This window comes from Sorex fumeus, unplaced genomic scaffold (genome assembly GCF_029834395.1).
Source record: "Sorex fumeus unplaced genomic scaffold, SorFum_2.1 ptg000128l, whole genome shotgun sequence".
NCBI lineage: Eukaryota > Metazoa > Chordata > Mammalia > Eulipotyphla > Soricidae > Sorex > Sorex fumeus.
This window is the reverse complement of record NW_026606185.1, coordinates 56,911,405-56,932,455: the sequence shown is the minus strand read 5'-3', so window position 1 is coordinate 56,932,455 and position 21,051 is coordinate 56,911,405. Positions and strand designations below refer to the sequence as shown.

The 21,051-nt window shown below is 38.1% G+C and overlaps 1 protein-coding gene across 11 annotated transcripts in view; it reads left to right on the top strand.

Annotated features, from left to right (window-relative positions):
* The window catches only part of TCF4 (transcription factor 4), a 377,861-nt gene that overhangs the window by 330,440 nt on the left and 26,370 nt on the right, over positions 1 to 21,051 (top strand). For all 11 annotated transcript variants that reach the window (XM_056138179.1, XM_056138183.1, XM_056138182.1 and 8 more), the window contains 5 exons: positions 1,108 to 1,240; positions 9,518 to 9,585; positions 10,440 to 10,518; positions 12,735 to 12,811; positions 15,918 to 16,121. In XM_056138179.1, the coding sequence (XP_055994154.1) occupies positions 1,108 to 1,240; positions 9,518 to 9,585; positions 10,440 to 10,518; positions 12,735 to 12,811; positions 15,918 to 16,121 (561 nt within the window). The remainder of the gene's footprint in view (positions 1 to 1,107; positions 1,241 to 9,517; positions 9,586 to 10,439; positions 10,519 to 12,734; positions 12,812 to 15,917; positions 16,122 to 21,051) is intronic.

Below are 21,051 nucleotides of genomic sequence, written 5' to 3'. Positions count from 1 at the left end.
ATCTTGAAAAGAAAATAGTTTTGATGTGTTTTTATAAATAACCATGTCCCTGTTAGTGATATACTTATTCCCAAGCAGATGGGTGGTTAGCAATTTATTACGCCTTACAGGCACTGTGGTATGCCCCAAGAAAAGCAACTTATTTGGATAACTAGTATAATACCTTAACTTACAGCCAAGCATTAAACCAAATAATTTCATAAAAATTATGTTCTTTCAGAGCTAAATGGTAGGTGACTAATGCAGAATACGTGTAAAGAAAGAATTCAGATAAATTGTTCTCATTCATTTGTTTCTATTAAATTAAGCAGAGTCACTGAGTTAAAGCTTTTCATATTGAAGTGTTAAAGATATTCTTATTTTTGAAACTTTTGTACTCTTGTTTTGGAATTCAGAGACATGATCCAGTTTTGCTGGGAAGGTGTTTTTGTTTGTTTTTTTGTTTTTTGTTTATTTGGGTTTTTTTGTTTTGTTTTGTTTTTGGGTCACACCCAGGGATGCACAGGGGATACTTCAGGCTCGGCACTTAGGAATTATGGGATGCTGGGGATTGAACCTGGGTTGGCCGCATGCAAGGCAAACTCCCTGCCTGCTGTGCTATTGCTCCAGCCTTATGCTGGAAAAATTTAAAGCAGGTTCTTTGTTAGTATACAGAAAGTCAGAAGAGTAGAATGTAAACCCCATGGGTGACCATGTTTTTTATTAATTATACCCTGGAATCATTTTTTTTTTTTGCTTGATCAATAGGACATACCAGAAACAAAACAAAGCAAAACAATAGCAGTGAACTTTAATGTTGCTGAAAGCTCAGTTATGCGTTTAAGTCATATTTGTTTTAAATTTAAAGATTATTTAATTTTCTGTGTTCCCCTTTATCATTATGTCTTCTAGAATTGATGCAAGGCTAGACCAACTATCTGTCTTTGTGTCTGACTATTTGATAAATGAAAGTTGTCAGATTCAAGCAAGATAGATTTTTTGGATAGTTTGAAATCCCAAGGACAGTTTCCAGTGCAGAACAAGGAATTCTGTCAGAAATATTGGAAAACTGATTCTCTAAATATTTTATAGTTGAATGTGGCTTGTTGTTCCTGCTTCTTGTTGCAGAGCTATCCATCACACTCCTCAGCAGACATCAATTCCAGTCTTCCTCCGATGTCCACTTTTCCCCGTAGTGGTACAAACCATTACAGCACCTCTTCCTGTACGCCTCCTGCCAACGGGACAGACAGTATAATGGGTGAGTCACAAAAACGGCCATTCAAAGATTAGCTGCTAATGACTGTGTTAATAATGAAAGATTTTTTTTTATTATTACCTTATGTTTGAGGAGCAATCAGGTAATGAATATTGGTCACATAACAGAGTGAACAAACCGATGAAGCTATCAATTGTCATTGGTTTGACCATATACACAGATTTTTCCCTCATAAGAAGCTAAATAAATTCTGGCTACTTTGTCCAGCGTGAATCATTTTACTGAATCAGGTTTTAAACAGAAGCATTCTTGCTTCTCACAGTCTTAAATGGTTTGAAAGATTGTGTACTTTTATAAGCCAAACCACTGAAGGCTAGTGAGATTGGGGGGGGGGGGGGGGGAGGAATAACAGTTCTTAATAATAGAGATGAACCACTTCCCAAATTCTGATCACTGGGCTAACCTCTTAACTACCGCATGCCCATCTATGGGCCGGAAATTATTTGCTGCTTTTTTCTCAAGCAAATTTACTGAGTCTGAATGTTATTGCCAAGGTCACTGAGACATCATCCTCCCGTTTTTCATACTGTTTCTGTGGTCCTTTCCCTCTGTCATGCCCCTCTCAACTCCTTCCTTTCCCTTGAAGGAGTTAGAGGTTCCATTTGCCCTGGGGGAAAAGAGCTCTGACTGAAGGAAAAGCAGCCACCCTCTTCAGAATATGCCTTTGTCATTCAGATGGACAGTAGAATTTGAAGCTCAAGGATGTTAGTCACTGTCACTGTCCTCCCATTGTTCATCGATTTGCTGGAGTGGGCCCAGTAATGTCTCCATTGTGACACTTGTTGCTGTGTTTGGCAGATTGAATACATCATGGGTAGTTTGCCAGGCTTTGCCATGTGGGTGAGATACTCTTGGTAGCTTGCTGGGCTCTCTGAGAGGGACGTAGGAATTGAACCTGGGTTGGCCAGGTCAGCTGTGTGCAAGGAAAACACCCTGCCCGCTATACTATTGCTCCAGCCCAAGGATGTTAGTACCATTTCATTTGTCAAAGGTCACACCCTGCTCTGATCTTACAGCCAAGAACATTCACCTGTCTTAAAGAGAAGAAAGTGCTTAACTGAATGGTATTACTATGTAATTGCTTTAGGTACTGGGAGTAGAGTGTGTGTGTGTGTGTGTGTGTGTGTGTGTGTGTGTGTGTGTGTGTGTGAGAGAGAGAGTGTATTTTCTTTAGGTAGTCTATAAAACTCTGGGAAGTGGTGTGAATCACGTATGTGGGAGAGTTTTTGATGAAAGAGAAGAAATGTGTTTTGAAATGTTGCTAATATAATTCTGCCTAAATAATATACTCCCTGCTTATTCAGTAATATATTTCACACTTGAGATGAGCCAACTAGCAGCCCTTCACTATCATGTCTCACTAAGAAGCAAATTTAGGAAAGAGTTTCCATTTTTGAAACTCTTCATAACAAGCCTTATACAAATGTGTTTCTTCAGTTTGACCTTGGAGAGTTATGGACAGAGGTCACATGGGGAAGTTTTGTTAGCTATCAATGCAGTTTTGGCAGATTTGAAAAACAAGAAGAAAGAAAGAAGTGCAGAACTGAAAGAGTAAGAAAAGCATATTTCACTTCAGTGTGGTTTAACAAATGGAAAGCCCCTTTCTGCAGTCATGAGGTCTAGTTATAAAGAAGGATGACCGGTCAGTCATCCTCTTACAGGACAGATTTCCTGTCTACTTGTGGTTTGAGTAATTTTCTTTTTTAAGAAGGTATAAAGGTAGTGCCAAAGCTCTAGTTAAGGAAAACATATTTAGGCACTGTTTCAAAACAAAGTTTCATTGATTGCCTTGTGAAACTGCCTTCCTGGGAAAGAAATGCTAGGACATAGGAAGAGATATTATGACGTGGTAAAATTGTTCTTCATGATTAGTGATCAATATAGCAACTCATCTTGATGAGAATGAAGCGTGCTTTTTTTAAAGCAGATGAGTTGGTTGTTTGTAGGTGAATAGCAGTATTTACTATTCTTTGTTGGGTGTGGATTGGGCGGGATACTAAGTAATCTTACTACCAGCAAACCTAACTTGTTTTAGACTTCAAGATCTTAATTAAGTGTAGGAAGGAAGTAACTACAAAAATGAAAATTTTTTTGGAACCTAGAGAAGGTTGTTTTAGAAACCAACTTATGATATCAATTATTCCCTAATAATGGGTATACTTATCAAAATCTACTAGCAAAAATGTAAGAACGTTTTATAAGCTTTGGGAAACTTAGACCAGGTAATTCAGCTTTTTAAAGGAGCAGGTCTTCTTTAACTTGCAGAAATACAGTAGTTTTTAGTGAAGATTACTCTATATTCTTACATATTTTTATTTTCTTAAAAATATATCCTTCAAAAAAATAGTAAGGTGGAGTTCATGCCCAATTCAATCAGCTAATCAGTGGATGAATAAATAGCAGTACTCCTACATATTTAAAAATATATATATATATCCTTCAGGTCCGTATGTTCTACTGCAGAGGAAAATTTAAATATGTTAATAAGTCTTTTGAAATCCATGTTGTCTGAGTGATTTGTGTTTCTTCGCAGTTTAATACTCTTAGACTTTGGGTTTCAGAGTGTAGTATAAGTTAGGAATGGCCACATGGATGTGTAACAAGAAGAAAAATTTTCTCTTCTGATGTTAGTGATACTTCCCTAACAAACAGTATGGATTAATAGGATACATCTGTAGACTTTTGAAAATATTTGGCATAAACTCACTCATTCTGAAATGCAGGAAATAAAGAAATATTACATTGCCTGTATCTCAAAGAACAAACAGAGCTAATTAAATAATTGGTAAATAGGGAACACATAGCCTGACACATGTTTGAGATTACACACATGATTCTGTAGAAAATGACTGTAAGCAATACTAATGCCGTAAGAATGGGGTTCAAGCACTAACACATGGACATCACATTTTTCAAGTTTCCTTGGTGAAAAGTTGCAAGGCAGTGCAATCTTTTCAGAAATGGCATTGATGTCTTAGGAAGCTGGAGTTTAGTTCATAAGATCATCCCCCTGTTGCTCCGTTGTATGGTATAATATATCTTCTTCGGCGTCAGCGGTTGTCCTGAATTGATCATAGAACAACAAATGACTGTGAGGTGAGACAAACTTGAGGAACAACAGTAAAACCATCAGAACTGGTATAAACCATCTTCCCTATACCCAGTCATTCTCCTGATTTTCAAAAATGGTAGATTCCCACTGAGGTCGGGGTGACTTGATCAAGTGACTATTATTCTTTGTTCTGAGGTTTTTTTCTTTTTTTTTTCCTTTTTTTGGGGGGCTCATTATGCTCAATATTATTATCGCATTATTTGAGAGATCCATAGAAAAGATAAAGCTTGCTCAAAATTTATTGATTCATTGATTTTTGAATGTAGAGTAAAATACCCTTTTTTCCCTGAAGAATATTTAGCAATCGAAATATGTGTTAGCAATTTAAATACTTCTGAATGGGAAGATATGGAATTCTGAATATAGCCCATAGGAAATAGCATTTCTTCATGGTAGATCCACTGGTGTAGCAACCCAGTTAGAGAAGCTAAGTCTGAGGCCCTTGAGAGCTATCAATATCGAAACTCCTCATCTTTATCCCTAAAATGCTTCTGATGTTATGCTACTGGGTAACTCTCAGAAGCAGAATGGAAAACTACATATAAGCATTAGCAAAGAGAATGAAGTGTATATATATATATATATATATATATATATATATATATATAGTATACAAGTTATACTATTAGCTACCTAGTACAAAGGATAGAAGTATCAAGAGAATAGTGGCTATATGTGTTTTATAATCTATTTATTTTTCTCCTACTTAACAGTAATCTTTCATCATCAGGTTTGAGAGGACTGCTAGCCCCATAGCATAATGATCCCCAGAGGAGGGGAATGCCTCACTTCACCATAGGGAGTGACCATTTGTACACTCCCCTTGTGGTTTAGAGCTACACACACCCCCTTCTCCTCAAAGCAAATTGGGCAAACAGCTAACATAATGGCTATAATAACTATTATTGTTTTATTAGCCTTTAACTGGCCTTCCTTCTAAAGCATGGTATTTCCCATGTTTTTAAACCTCAAACTAAACAGTGTTGAAGGAAACGGCTACAAAGATTGATTGAATGCAACATATGCTACAGATTATCCCGGAATATCTATCTGGTTCATGAGTTAATCTGGTTTACAACTTTCACTCCTAATGACATGTTTGTATGACATGATGCATTTTAGTATGTGGCTTTCCTAGTAGAAACATTATGTCCATTTCCCCTTGAGGACTTGGTTTCACAGTAATTTTATTATTAGAGTAGTCACATAATATTCACTTTGTCTTTTGCAAGAATCTTGAGCCTTTGAATACAGTTGGGTGATGAACAGGCATGGAGCATAACAGTAACATGGATTTTAACCAACAATGTCATGGCATCTCAGCTACACAGACCACCAGTAGAGAACAATAAACTAGTTTGATTTAAGTCTTCTGGTCGGGTGGAGGCGGGGGAGGGAGTTAGAAATCCCCCCCCCCTGAATTCCTAGGAATCCCTCCTGCTGAAAATTAGTACGTTGTAGCCTGTATTTGAATGTTTATTCTAAACTTGTAGGTACTAGCAATGCTGAAGTAGTCCTTTTCTTATTTTACAGAGAAACTCATGGCATTGCTAAACTGCTCCTAATGGTCTTATAACAGGAGGGTCATTTGGATACAGTTCAGGGAAAAAAGGGAGGGGGCTAAATTTTAAAGCAGTTATCTTCTTTTAGCCAAATACAGTATGAATTGCTCTTTTTATTCCTTTTATATCTTCCTGATGTTCCCAGTCTAAGGTCATGGTATGCAGTAAAGGGGTAAGACGTTTTCCAAGTCCTGATGTTCCATGTTTCATCCCCAGGCAGCCCTCCTCTGGGTGTTTTGATTAGGGTGTGTCCAAAGGAGAATCTCCATTTCCCCAGAGCAGGGATTGAGAGCCGGGTGGTCCAGCCTGTAGCCGGAGATACCAGCTCTTCTTTCTGTTCCATCTTCCAACGGGTAGTAGCACCTGTGTTCAAGCATCTGAACAATTCCTGGGTGACTGGCCGTTACAAGTCCTCCTCCACCTAACAGTCCCTCTTAATAAATGCTTCTTTTCTGCTCCCATTAGTATTGCAGTTCCACTGAGAGACTTGCTTTTTTCTTAAGCAAGGAAAACTAAAGCTAAAATAACTTAAGAGATCAAACTAACTTGACCAAGTACTGGCTCTCGTTGGCATCTGAATGTCTGTTCCATGGGAATTTGGATAATTGCAATAAAATGGGTTGACAAAACCTTGGACCTCAAAGAGTAATTAAATCCTTGTACATCAAAGTCCTTAAAAGGTGGGTTCGATGAGCACAGAATGTTTTGCTTCTCTTGACATGCTTCTCAAAATAAAGGGCACCGTGGAGAATTAAAAATATACTTTCGGACTCTGTATGCCCTTTGACATGCCAGTCACACAAATAAGACTATAAATCTTACTAAAAAGGGAAGGGCACATGTAGCTTAACATGTTCAGGGTCCCTTGAAAATTTGTCTTCTCCAAGGTTTCCTGGAACAGAACAAAAGGCATTCCAAGTGAAAGGGCAAACTGGCCCTAATAAACTCCTTTGAAATTTAAACCCTTGGGTTTTAGTTCTCCAGCTGCTGCAAGGTAGAATGGCTTCATGTCAAAAAATAGTCTCTTCCTATCAGTGGCCTTTGTAGTTTTCAGAAACATTTTCATGACTCCATGAGGTAAAGAGTTGAGTCTTTTTTTTTTTTGGTACTTCCTGTGTCCTAATATTTCCCTCTATAAATAGAACCTAATAGAAAATTTAGAGAGGTGAGGTACAAAAACAAGCAGAATGATCAAATCTTGCCTCCAAAGTGTAATTTTATGCTGAATATAAGGTTTATTTTTTTAAAAATGTTTCTAAGGTTTTTTTTTATTGATTTTTCAGTTCTTTCTATTTGGTTACATGAAAATGTTTTTAAGTTTTTTCACCCTCATTTTAAAGTTGTTCAAAGGAAAATTAAATATTCTGAAATCATACTGAAGTAGCAAATTTTATCTGTAATTGAAATAATACCTTATCTTTTTTTGGTTTAGGTTCTTGGTTAGATAATGTAACGTTCCATCGTAGCTCTAACTTTTTATTTCATGAAGACCTCTCTTTTCTAATCAAGCAGATACCATAAATTATTTTGTCGGATAAATCTAAGTTTAGGCAAATGTGATTACATTTGTTTTAGAAAAATATATATAATTATCCCCAAATACATTGTATAATATATGCTGAAAATATGTTAATGCTTTGTTTTCCAAAATCTTTATTTAGCTTTCTCTTTGTAATTGTCATTAGCTTTTAAGGAACTCTCTGAAGGCAGAGCTTTTCATTTTCAAATGAGATGTAATTTTCAGGTATCCCTGTTTTTAAGGGACTAAAGATGTGGCTCAGAGGTAGAACTGAACTTCTTTTTGGTGTCGCTAGGCACTAGATTCAATCCCAGCACCATATACACTGAGAAAGTACTTTTAATACTCTTCATATCTGCGTGCATTCCCTCCCCTGCCTCAGTTGCGTGGAATTGGGCCCATCCAGCCCACTCAACTGCACCAGACAGCACTGAGGAGGCCAGATAGTGCCTGAGGTTGAATCTTGGCACAAGTCAAATATGCCCTCCAGCCTCTTGAACCCTTTCACCCAGTCAGGCCCTTATTCTTTAGAATGTGCTTCTATAGAGAATCTTTCATAATCATAGCTAGTATTTGTTAGTGGTATAAGTTTGTAATAGAAATCAAAATAGGTTTGTCCCACCAGAAAATTATTTTCTTTCTTCCAGTGGAGGCATTTAACCAAAGAATCCCGGGGCTAGGTTTTGCTAACCAAATAGAGTGGACTTCGAAAGATGATCTCAGGGACATATCCAGCATGTAAATGCATCATTTGCACATGCTCAGCTTAGGTTTAAGAGACTGGAAGTAGAACTGAGAGCAGTCGGGAAATTCATCTCCTGAGATAAGGACCCCTCTCCTTTACTTTACCAATCAGAATGCAGACAGTGACATGTTCCAAAAAGGGGTGCTCTCTGGGTTTAAGATACAGACTGAAGTTTTGTTGTTTTTTTTTTAATTATGAATATAGGGCCAGGGATGTCGTTCTACAGTAGTGGCCCTGGATTTCATCCCTAACACTGCAAAAAAGAAAACACATGAGTGTGTGCAATAAATTAATCTTTTGATTTAAGATTCCCTTGATTTATCTCTCAAAATAATGAAATTTTCCCCTGGAGTTTAATAATTTTTGCTTATTAAATGCTATGCCTTTTTGCTAATGCTTATGTAATAATAAACATAGAATAAAATAACAGACATAAAATACTAAATGTTCTCGACACTGCATTAATACTGAGGGCTGCCAGAGAATACGGTCTGGGTGTCATCTTATAAAGGCAAGATATCTTCAAAAGAGATTTTGTTAAATAGAGCTGGCTTGAATTATACACTAGAATCTGTATCTTTTTATTAGTAGTCCTCTTTGATCATCTAGTTTGTAGCTAAAAATATCAGTGTTCAAGATGATAGAGATAGCTTTATGAATATGTACACTTATTTTATCTTTGGAATTTGAGACCCATATTAACTTTTAGTAGCATAATAATTGTTCTTAATGCGAACACAGGCTTAAGTATACAGAGGATATATGTTATTTAAAATATTAAAAATATTTTATCGTCTAGAAAGTTAAACCTCTCAAAGATGTTTTTTGGTTTGTTTTTATTCTATGTACTGTGGGACTTTGAGAGAAGCACCTAAATTTTGCTTTATGCCTTTCCCTTAAACATTTGAAGATAGATATAAATTATTTGTGAAGATGACTTGACTTACTATAGAGAGTGTAAAGAAAAGCCAAACTTTGTGAACTGACAAGACCCAAAAGTACTACATACTTCTCAGCTCTGGACTTGCGTGCTCGCTTGCTAGCATCACCACGAACCACTCAAAAGTGACAAAGAGCCGAGTAATAGCATCTAAAATACTTATTCTTGAAACCAAGGTATCAGGTTTATATTTTATCTGTAAAAAATGTAACATGAATATATTTGACATCTACCTCAGCAAACAAATTAATGCTAATTAAAGATTAATGTGTTGTAATTAGCATTAAAATGCAATTAAATTGTGAGTAAATGGACCAGGAATAGAAAATTGTTAGACGTCTCACTGCCTGCTTTTTCACATTCTGCCTTTTGTTTTTGCAGCAAATAGAGGAAGCGGGGCAGCAGGCAGCTCCCAGACTGGAGATGCTCTGGGGAAAGCACTTGCTTCGGTGAGGAAATATTGACTTTGGATTTCATCGGAACCAGGATAGCGGGCTGAACTTTAATCGGAAGTGGACATTTGGAATTTTAAAAAATAAATGGCAGATCGCTTTGATTTTTGGAAATGACTAGCTTTCATGCTGAATATTCCTCAGAGGACGTGAGGGTGGGGAGAGCTTGAAGCCTCCACTGTGACCCGTCCCTTCAATCCTGTCTGTACACAGTGGTACTCAGGATGCTCAGTTGTAGCTTGGTGGATATTCTCGGGATCTTTGTATGCTGGGAATTCTCTACGTGCAAAGATTATGTGGTACTCTTCAATCCACTAGTCTGACTTTGCGGGGGGCAGTTCTAGAGCAATTGCAAAAAGAGATTTGAAGAAAAAAATGGGTGAGGAGCAATAACTAATGTCTGTGACTTTGTGTACTACTAGTGTGCTCCAAGTCACAGTTACTGTTTACTCCAGTTCTGTCTGGGAATGAAATGCCTCTACCATAGAAAAGAAGGAATTGGAAAGAAATCTTAAAATTTTTACTATTCCTAAATAAAAGATAGGGAGATTCAGACCCTGTCTGTGGTTTTTCATAGAGGCATAACCATGGGAGGAGAAATAGAATTAATGTGTCCTATCCCCAGTCCTGTCCCTTTTCTGTGCTCTCCTACAACTTCAATAATTATTTTGAAAAATTCACATCATGGTTAGGTCTTTGACTTTAGAATATCGGTGCTGTTGTCATTAAGTGTATTCTGTAAAATAACTTTTTTATGATGCCTACTGATACTTTGTAGCTTGAAAAATGCTGGATTGTTCATGCCTAATGAATGAGGATTTGTGTCTTTTTTCTCTCCCCATTGTTTTAAGATCTATTCTCCAGATCACACTAACAACAGCTTTTCATCAAACCCTTCAACTCCCGTTGGCTCTCCTCCTTCTCTTTCAGGTATTGTACTTTTAATCCTACCTCACAGAAACATTTTATATTCACTCCCCCTCAGATTCCCAAATACAATCCTATAGTAACCAACAGGGGGTTGGGAGGATTCCCATGTGAAGGTAACAGTCATCTATAGGCAAAGCTTTTCTTAAAGAGAGCATGTTGTTAGAATATGCATATGGAAACATATGGAAGCGTCTTAAGCTTAGCTCTGTAGAAAATCCTCACCAAAATAATGTACTCTCTCTAGTGTTATTCTCTAGTATGCTGATTTACTACTACAGGCATCATATATTATAAAACTAAAGATTGAAAATGGGTATTCGTTTCATAAAAAGAAGCATTGAAATATAGAATGCACGTTTATGAAAGCTATAATTTTGCAAATAAATTGTGAGGTAATTGGAGTTAAAAGGATATTTGCCTTTGAAAATACAACAAATTGGCACAATATAATTTGACAATAAGTTGTTAAATGATGTTAGTAAAGCAGCTTACTTTCCAGAGGTCCATCTGAGAGATTCAGTGCCCTTCTGTTAAAAACGCTGCCATCAGATTCTGCCGGTGCCCATCTCTGCAACTTGGACAGAGGACAAACAGCTTCTAAAAAAAACCTAACTCCCGTCTGCACCTGATTGAAACCTGACCTTACTTGGTTTATCATGGAGTCTCATGCCTAAGTGTGACCCTTTCCAACCCCGTATTATTCCCTGCATGTGGCACTCGTGTAGTCCGTGATAAACGAGGTTCCTGGTAGAAAATGGAAGGTTTCAGGATGCCGCCTGACTTTGGGGAGCTGTGGGGTGATGGCCGTGGCTTAGCTGGACTGAATATCAGTTTCATCAGACCCCCTGGAACACCTGGTAGTCACTGACTAGAGGAGAAATCGCTGTGTCTCAGAGTCCTAAGGTCCTGAGAGACATTTGAAACAGGTGATAAAGAGCTGATAGGAAACCAATGATGGAGCAATAGTGAAACATGCCCCAAGCTAGAAGTGGAAAGAAACGTCCACTTCAGAATTGTTACACCCTTCAGGCTCATTTGACTCCGCAAAACGACCACAAGTGCCGGGGCCCACAGCAAAGCAGGATAGAAAGAGCGTCCAGCCCACTGAAATGGGTGCTAATAGGGGAGGCCAAGCAGGGGGAACTCTGGGCGCACCCATTTAACATCATCAGATTGGGCCCAGTGAGCCTTGTTGGGGTCATGCCAGGAGCCAGAGCAGAAATCAGGACCAGGAGCCTCAGCATTGGGCCTCCGCTCCTAGCTGCGTGATGGGAAGAGACAGGTAGGAGACACAGATCATTCCCGAACGCTAGACGTACCTCCAGCCGAGTGGCATGCTTACAGTGGAACACACAGCCACCAGGCCACTTGGGGGCCCAACACTTCACTTCCGAGGGCCAGATGCATGCGAAGAGGAAAGGATTTGCTGAAGACATAAATCTGGAGATAGATCGCTACTGTCACACTCACGGCTCTGTCCAGATTCTGTCCCAGAAAAGTAATTAACAGAGTATGTTATTTTTGTTGACCAGAAAACCCATACAGTGCGCACCCAGAAATGAGAGGCAGCCTGGAATTTTACAGGGCTGACAGTGTAGGGGTGTGAGATCCCCATAAGAGCATAGATGCTCAGTTTTTTTCTTCTTTAGATTTCCCAAAGGGTGTGTGTTTCTTTAAATTTCAAAGTGGTTTTTTGAGAGGATCGGTTCGACATACAGTATTGATTATAGCAGGTATATTTCATTATCTTTAGTGGATTATAATAACTACTCAAAACTCAGAATTCATTAAATTTTGCCTTAGTCTGAAAAAAATTCTGAGCCTATATAGAGTCTATACATTTTGCATTTGAAATGTTTTCCTTGCCCCCAAATTCTTCTATGGGAAGTTTACATGTCCATAGCACAGCGGTAGGGCGTCTGCCTTGCGCGCAGCCAGCCTGGCCAAGCCAGGTTCGATTCCTCCGCCCCTCTCAGAGAGCCTGGCAAGCTACCGAGAGTATTCAATATACCAAACACAGTAACAAGAAATCTCACAATGGAGACGTTACTGGGCCCGCTCAAGCAAATCGATGAACAACGGGAGGACAGACAATATCTATCTCAAGCTTTATTGTCTTAATGAACTGATGTTTCTAAATGAGTTATGTAAAATATCGGTGAGGTGTTTTTTTTTAAGAGTATGTAGAACTCACTATGCCTGCCATCTTCTGTCAGCAGGCACAGCTGTATGGTCTAGAAACGGAGGACAGGCCTCATCATCTCCCAATTATGAAGGACCTTTACACTCTTTGGTAAGTATCACCTGCTAATGTCTACTTAGCCATTTTCAGACCAGATTTCACTTCTGTTTTTATTTCACTTTCTAAAATTATTTCCAATAATAGTACCTTTCCAGCTGGCATTTGGCACACAGGTTTGGTTAGAGCCAGAGTAACTAGACTATGCGTGCTCCTGTTTCAAGATTGTAATACAGATGACACTACTGCAATACCCCGGGGCTTTAAATATGTAGGGCCAGACAAGGGATTCGAAATTTTGAAGGGATGTGGCCACCTACCCATCGTAGGGAGAGATTCCTGTCGATGATGAAGTAACCGTCCCAACTAGAGGTGCTGGAATTCCGGCCAGCCTACATCATAAACATTTGAACATTCCTAATACCTCTGCTTTATTTTCCAGAATAACAAGATTTTTAATTTCCCTTTGACCTCTGCCTCAAGAAACTTGTTTATTTGTATACTCATTTGTTTTCATTCTCTTAGAAATCTACTAATATTTAAAAATGGGGGGTTGGAGCAATAGTATAGTGGGTAGGCCATTTGCCTTGCATATGATTGACCCAGGTTCGATCCCCAGCATCCCATATGGTCCCGACCCAAGTACCACCAGGAGTGATTCTGAATGCCAGGAGTAACCCGTGAGCATCACTGGGTATGACCAACCCCCCAAAAAATAAAGAAATATCTGGTCTTCCAATAAGAAATAGCTGAAAATGTTCATGAGTATAATTATTATTCTTCTAAATATTCTCCTGTCTGATACTCTATGTAGTCTTTTCTCACTGGCAGTGGATGGGGTTGAGAGTGTTCAGGAAGTAAGACTTTCCACGAGGTGGTTGTACTTGAATCAGGGGAGGAGAAGCAGCGGCAGGGACTGTCTCTGGGACTACCCCTTTCTTCCTCTCTCTTTTGTGGTGAGGAGTGGAAGAAGTCATAGATTTAACTATGTCATAAAATTAACTTTGCCAGAAATTCAGGGTTTCCTTTTTCCCCCTTTTAGCTTTGCATTTCAATTAAGAAAAGCCTAAAAGTGAAAAGACAGAGGTGCATTTCAGCACATGAAGCCACTCCTGTGTGAGAGGAGACCCCCCCTACCTAGCTAGTCTGGTTATTCTACAGCCCATTCAAATGGCCCCCACACATGTAGTGTATGAAGTGTTACTTCCTCTCTTCGTCTTCTCTGGACTTCGCCTCTCAAAACTGGGTTTTATCCAGAGCTAGAACTGTGATGACTTGGTTTATAGTTGTGAATGGGAGCTTCAGTTTTCTTCCAATACTCAATGACTCAAGAAAGGTTTCTCAAGAAGAAATTGCCTTCGTCTACTAGAAAGTTCTGATTTGGAAATGATGATAGGCACATGCATTATTTATTTTCATACTTCTGTAAACATTTGGGCATATATAATCATTTCTAGTTGTTTTCTTTTATAAATTAAGAAGCTGTAAACTTGAAGAAATTCATAACCTTTTCAAGGTCTCATGAGACTCAGAGCTAGAAGTCTGAGGGAGACCCTTTAACACCACAGCCCACCAAATCAGTCTATATCCTATAGAATAACTGGTGAACTGGAGCATGATTTAGTAGAGAGAAGCACCAGGTTTAAAGTCAAAAGACCAAGATTCCAACCTCAATTTTACTATTTCCCCATAGTGACACACTGAGTCATTAGTTCATTTAATTTCTTTGAGTCTTATTTGAACATCAGTATGGAAGGAGTAATAATGTATTGCTTATTTGCTTTACACATGTAGAATGAGAATCCTATAATACAGTTTATAGTTTGCTTCTGGGGCCAGAGCAGTGGTACAGCCACTAGGGTACTTGCTTTGCACACAGCTGACCCAGGTTCAATCCCCAGCATCCCATATGCCCCTCCAAGCGCCAAAAGGAGTGCAGAGTGAGGAATCACTAGGTGTGGCCCCCAAACCATCAAAAATATTTGCTTCTTTGATACCATTATTGGAAAAAAAAAGTACATCTGCCACTTTCTCTTACCAAAAAATCTCATGCTTTGTCTGGTTGCAGAAAACTGGAATCCTAATGCTAGGATGGAATGGGGAGGGGTCAGCAAGTTTTTATTTGTGCAATTTGATTTTATAAGATAGTTGATTCTATGCTGGGGGGGATTTTGAAATCAGAACTCCACTGAACAATTAATTCAGATCATTTTGATTCCTTGATTGAAATTTCATTCTACTTTTGTTGACAAAATTTTTTAAAATTTGTGTTTTTGTGTGTGTTTGTGTGTGTAAGAGAGAGAGTGTTGTGAGGGATGTCTCCCAGGTTGTCTTCAAAAGGACCAGGGTCCCCACTAGGGATTCTTGGGCAATAGGACTTGCAGTTCACTGCAAGAGCCTAAGGATGCTATTTATGTTACTCAGGCTTTGCAGTACTGGAATTTAACCAGGACACCTTGGAGTACTCAGGGATGTTCAGGGCCATACTCAGCCGACTTACAGGCCTGAGCTCAGAGAACAATGTAGTACCATGTAGTACCAGGGTTAGATTTCAGATTGGGTGCTCTGTACCAATAGCCCTGTAACTTTTCTGTATAATTCCCACTCCTTTCTACACACATGTGTGCACACACATGTCCACACAAAAAAGAAAAACTTTGTTATAACAGAAATGGAAGAACATGGATTAAAATTTGTAACACATAATAAGAAATCGACATCTATATGCATTTACCTGTCCTTAACTTGCTTCTTCCTTATGTATCATATGCCACATAACTGAAGGAAATATGCCTTCAAGAAAATAAATGAGAAATAATAAATAGGTCATCTTTTCATTGTTAACATAAAATATTTAAAGTAAATCTAAATTCTCTTCAGACTGATGCAATATAATATCCATCTGTGTATTTCAATGTGCTGGAATAATTACTAAGTTTGTTTTACTTGTGAAAAATTATATTCTATAACATTAACACCTTTCACCACCAGTTTTCTGGGAAGGGCACTATTTATTAGTGTTACAATTTTAAGGAAATAAACTATTGAAAATAGGTATTCAGAAACCCAAATATGATTTGTGTCAACTTGAGTTTTACTTACATAGTCTACACTTTTCAAACTAAATCAAATTTCACTTTACTTACTTATCAAAACCCAGCAAAGCCGAATTGAAGATCGCTTAGAAAGACTGGATGATGCTATTCACGTTCTTCGGAATCATGCAGTGGGCCCATCCACAGCTATGCCTGGTGGCCATGGGGACATGCATGGAATCATTGGACCTTCTCATAATGGAGCAATGGGTGGTCTGGGCTCAGGGTATGGAACCGGTCTTCTTTCCGCCAACAGACATTCACTCATGGTAAGTGATAAGATTTATAGACTCCAGAGTTATTAGTATTTCAAGTATAAATATTATTGGTGTTTTTTTTCTTGTTTAAACAGTTTCGTTGATATATCATTCATCCATGCATAACATACAATTCACCCACTTCAAACGTGCAATTCAATGCATTTTAGTATTTTCACAGACTTGTATAATCATCGTCACAGTCTAATTTTCAAACATTTCACCCTCTGCAGCATTCCTATAGCCATCAGCAGTCTTTTTCCATTCTTCCTTCCTCGCCCCAAGAACCCTGGGAATTGCTAATCTACATTTTCTGTCTAAAGATTTACCTTTTCTAGATATTTCCTATAAATGGAATCATACAGTGTTCAGTGGTTTATTTCTGAATGATATGTTTCACTTTGCATATGTTTTCATGGTCTCTATGTGTTTTGTTGTATATCAACAAGTCATTCATTTTTAATGCCAACCAGTATGCCATTGTACGTGCATATGTAGTATTTATCCATTCATCAGGCAATGGATGTTTGGATTGTTTTTATTCTAGTTATTGTAAATAATACTTCTATGAGCATTCATGTATAATTTTTGGTGTGGAAAAATTTTATTTTACTTATGTATAATTCTAGGAGTGAGTTGTTAGGTTGTGTGTTCTAGGTGTCTTTGGCTAAAGGACTCAACTGTACTTAATGCTACAATGCCAATATTTCAGATATGACTAGGTTAAAAATATTTTTCGCTTAGAATCCAGTCTTTATTTTGAGTGTGAAAAATATAAGTACATGGTATATTTGCCTGTATAAAAACATGATGTGAGACAGTGTAACTTAGTTTACTTACCTTATGCATAAGTCTTTAAATAATATTCAAATAGTTTTGTTCTTTGCAATTAGAGTATCAGTTTTTCCAACCACTTTCAGAAAGGAGTTGTAAACTCATGTCTGTTTTTAATGATTACAAGAACTGAAGAACCTCCTCAACAAAAGATTTCAAATGATGATAATTAGTAAGGTGATCAAATGAGTATATAACTTAACTAGGAATCACTAGTAATTGATTTATTAATCACGAGCAATAGTGAGTCTCTGTGTTGCAAACTTCTGCCTGATCAACAAATAACCCAAGTATTTCATTTTATAGGTATTAGGTATTATTTTAGGTATCAGTTACTTTGGATAGAGTTCAATTTTTTTGTTAACACTACAGTAGCTCTTGTTCAAAGATGATTCCAAAAAGAAGAATGCAAAGGAAGTGTTAGTCTGAGACCTGTAAAGTTCTTGCTTAAAAGTATCATTACCCTGCTTTGAAATTTCATAGTAAAGGACTTAGATTACAAGAACCATCCTGAGTGAGAACCATCCTGAGTGCGGTGTATTACTGAAACCTGCAACCAATTTGAAACCAGAAATACTAGTTTATAAATAGAAGCAATGAACTCACTTCTAAAATGTGGAAAGATATTTTTGAATGCCAAAGCTAAATCTTTTCTTTTTTTTTTCTTTTCCTTGACCTCTACCCTAAAAATTTATCACTGAGCAAAAACTGTTTTTCGATTCATGGCAGTTGCTAAGAGTTTACAAAAGGAAAATCTAGATTTTAATTTAGCTTGGCCTCAGGTAATGTATTAAATACACTTGGGATGCATATAATATGGATTTTAGTTTGCACAGCTTTTTTTTAAGCTGCAATGTTTAAACAATACTGCTTTTAATTAAGAAATCTGGCTTTATTAAAAGCCAGATCTGTGACTTATAACCATTTCTGTATATCTGCTCTCAATCAAGAGAAAAATAGTTTAATTTCTGTAGCTGGGTTCATTTTGCATATGTTAAACGGATGTAACATGCACCCAGGGCATTGCTTCAGAGACAGTTTTTTTTTCCATAAATATGTAAAGTTTGCTCTTAAATACCAGATGTAAGTTAAGTGGCTCTTTAAAATAATAAACTGTACATAGATTTTCGGGGAACTGTTTGACCTTTGAATTGCCTCCTTTTGGAGTCGAATTCAAAGATGCTCTAGGAGGGAGAGACTGGAATCAGCTCTGGAGATGCAAAGTTGTACTGGTCCAGGTAGAGGAACAAGGGAGGGGATGGAACCGGGACATGAGAAAAAGAACTAACTGCCCAGCATTGCTCAGGAAGACCTTTGATTTGATTCTGAAGAACTGCACAGGATCAGTAAAGCTAATTTTGCTTGTCAGAGGCTCCTGCATACTCCTAGAAGACATTCCTAATGCAGTCAGAGATGAGTGCAGAGCCCGATCAGAATGGGGTTGTTATCACTGAAGTCCCATCTCAGGACTGGTTCTGTTCCATGCATATCTCCTTATAAGCCTTAATAGTTCCTTTTGATTAAAGAATAGACACCTTGGAGCATCTGAATGGAGGCTGACTCCACGGGCACAGGGTGTGCCCTTTAAAGCACAAGAGTTCTTCTGGTTTTGCTTCTGGGACTATTCCAGGGGTCCACACTGCTGCTCAGTTGGAACCCCCAAATGTGTCTGGAAGGAGAGCAAATTGTCATCTCTTTCTTTATGCAAACTGGTATGAATTTTCAAACAAAAACAGCAGAACAAAGGAAATAGTTTTTGAATTTAGTCAGTCTGAAGTTAGCCTTTGACCATTTGATACATTCCACAATAAAAAGGAAGTTGAAGGGGAAGAAAAAAAACTCTCCCCCCCTCTTTCCCCCCAAGAATTAAAAAAAAAATTCAAGGAGGATACTGGTAATGTTTTCCACATTTGAATTTTAATACATGAAACAGGCTATAAAACTTCGGCCAGCTGCAGTAAATAAAGTAGCAGTGGGAGGTATACACCGGAAACTTCGGAGAGAGAGCTGGGATGGGAGTTTCTTTCCCAAATGCACACCTTCATTTGTTGTTCATTTGAACCAGAATCGGGTCTCAGTAACTGAAGACCCATCTCAGGGGCTGGTTCTGTTTTGTGCAAATCTCTTTATAAGCCTTAATGGTTCCATCTGATTAAAGAATAGACACCTTGCATCATCTTGACCTCGTATCCTTCTTATTTCCTTTCTCCCTGCGTTCCAAAAAAAACCGAAACAAAGTGGCTTGATAACTTGAAAGATGATAGAAGCATTTCTTCCTGCAGCAGCTTGAAATTGTGGTGTGGAAAACCATGGTTCTGCCTCAGCTATTATGTTATCTCATTTAATTGCTAACATATTGTACTTAGCTTTTGATTCATAAAATGTTTTCCTTGGAGTTCTGAAGTAGGTCTTTGGTGATTTACTAAGTACTCGTATAATGAAAGAGATTTTTTATTCACAGCCTCATGGCTCATAACACTAGAGTGAATGTTGCGTACTTGCGTCTTTTAGGTAGAAAATATTTGGCCACACTCTTTCCTATTCAAAATTCTTCATTGGCTTTCTGTTGTCTTAGCACAGCTTATCGAACCTGAAAGACTGGAATTTTGTATTTCAATATGCAAAGCCTTTCCCAGCAAGACCACTTTGTACACTGTTCCATAATTTGCCCATCTTATTCTCATTGGGCACTACTTTTTTATTCCGTCTGTTGGTTTAACCATCTCATGTCCACCAATTCTCAGAAGATTCCCCTGATTCAGTATCTGTCTCCTCCAAAAAGCGATATTTTGCTCTTTCCACTTTGTTTTCTAGTCACATAGCATTAAACTTTATTCTATGAACTAGATATACTTACTTTATTCAGTTACGCAGTGCTATATATCTTTTACAGGTTTTACTTTTACCTTTCCAGCTATCTTGCAGATCCCTTGAGTACCACACATAATATTTTATTTCCATCCCAGTATGTAAATTATCAGTCAAATGAAAGACAGGAAACTTTTCTGAATACCTGACCACTTGCCAACCCCATTGCTCCATGCTTCATATGCTCAAGTAGTTTTCACAAGAACCCATGGAGGATGATCATGGTGGCCATTTAAAGTTTGATTAAATAAATGCGGCTGAAGCAATAGTATAGCGGGCAGAGCTCTTGCCTAGCATGCAGCACCCGGGGTTCAATCCCTGGCATGCCAGAGGATCCCCAGAGCACCACCAGGAATAATTTTTGAGTGCAGATCTAGGTGTTAACCCAGAGCATCTCAACGTGTGGCTTCAAAGCCATAATAGCACTGTAGCACTGTTGATCTATTTGCTCGAGTGGGCCCAGTAACGTCTCCATTGTGAGACTTGTTACTATGTTTGGCATATCAAATACGTTAAGGATTAATAATAATAAAAGGCCCTCCCGTTGATCATCGATTTGCTTGAGCGGGCCCAGTAACGTCTCCATTGGAGACTTTGTTGTTACTGTGTCTGGCATATCGAATACTCTCGGTAGCTTGCCGGGCTCTCCGAGAGGGGCAGAGGAATCGAACTCGGGTCGGCCATGTTGGCTGCGTGCAAGGCAGACGCCCTACCTGCTGTGTTATTGCCCGAGCAAATAATAATAATAATAATAATAATAAAATTCGCTTAAATAGATAGATAAAAGTTTGGGTAAGTGAGCCCTAGAAGTTCAAGTAGTATCAGGTCATAGAACTAGATTTAGACGCCAGCTCATTGACTTCAAATTCCTTGTTCCTTTTTATTACTCTGAAGACTCCCAAGAGATTATATGTAAGTACACCTTTTAAGAACTAATTTTAGATAGTAAAAGCTTGTGATTTTCAAATCTTAATAAATGTTGGTTGATGAAAGAAATTTCCAGGCATTTCATGGCCAAGTTCCCAGAACAACTCACTACCCTCGTGTAGAGGTAAAGAATAGTTTCAGTGTTGTAGATAGCATGCTAGGTTAGGAAGTGCACTGTCTAAGCACCTTTGAGAGGTCTGTGCTAAGTGATACAGGATATGACCTTTTCTTTCTTTCTTTAAATCTCTTGACTAAATCATCACTAATTATAAAGTTACAAAGTTATTTATGATTGAATTTCAGAGGTACAGTG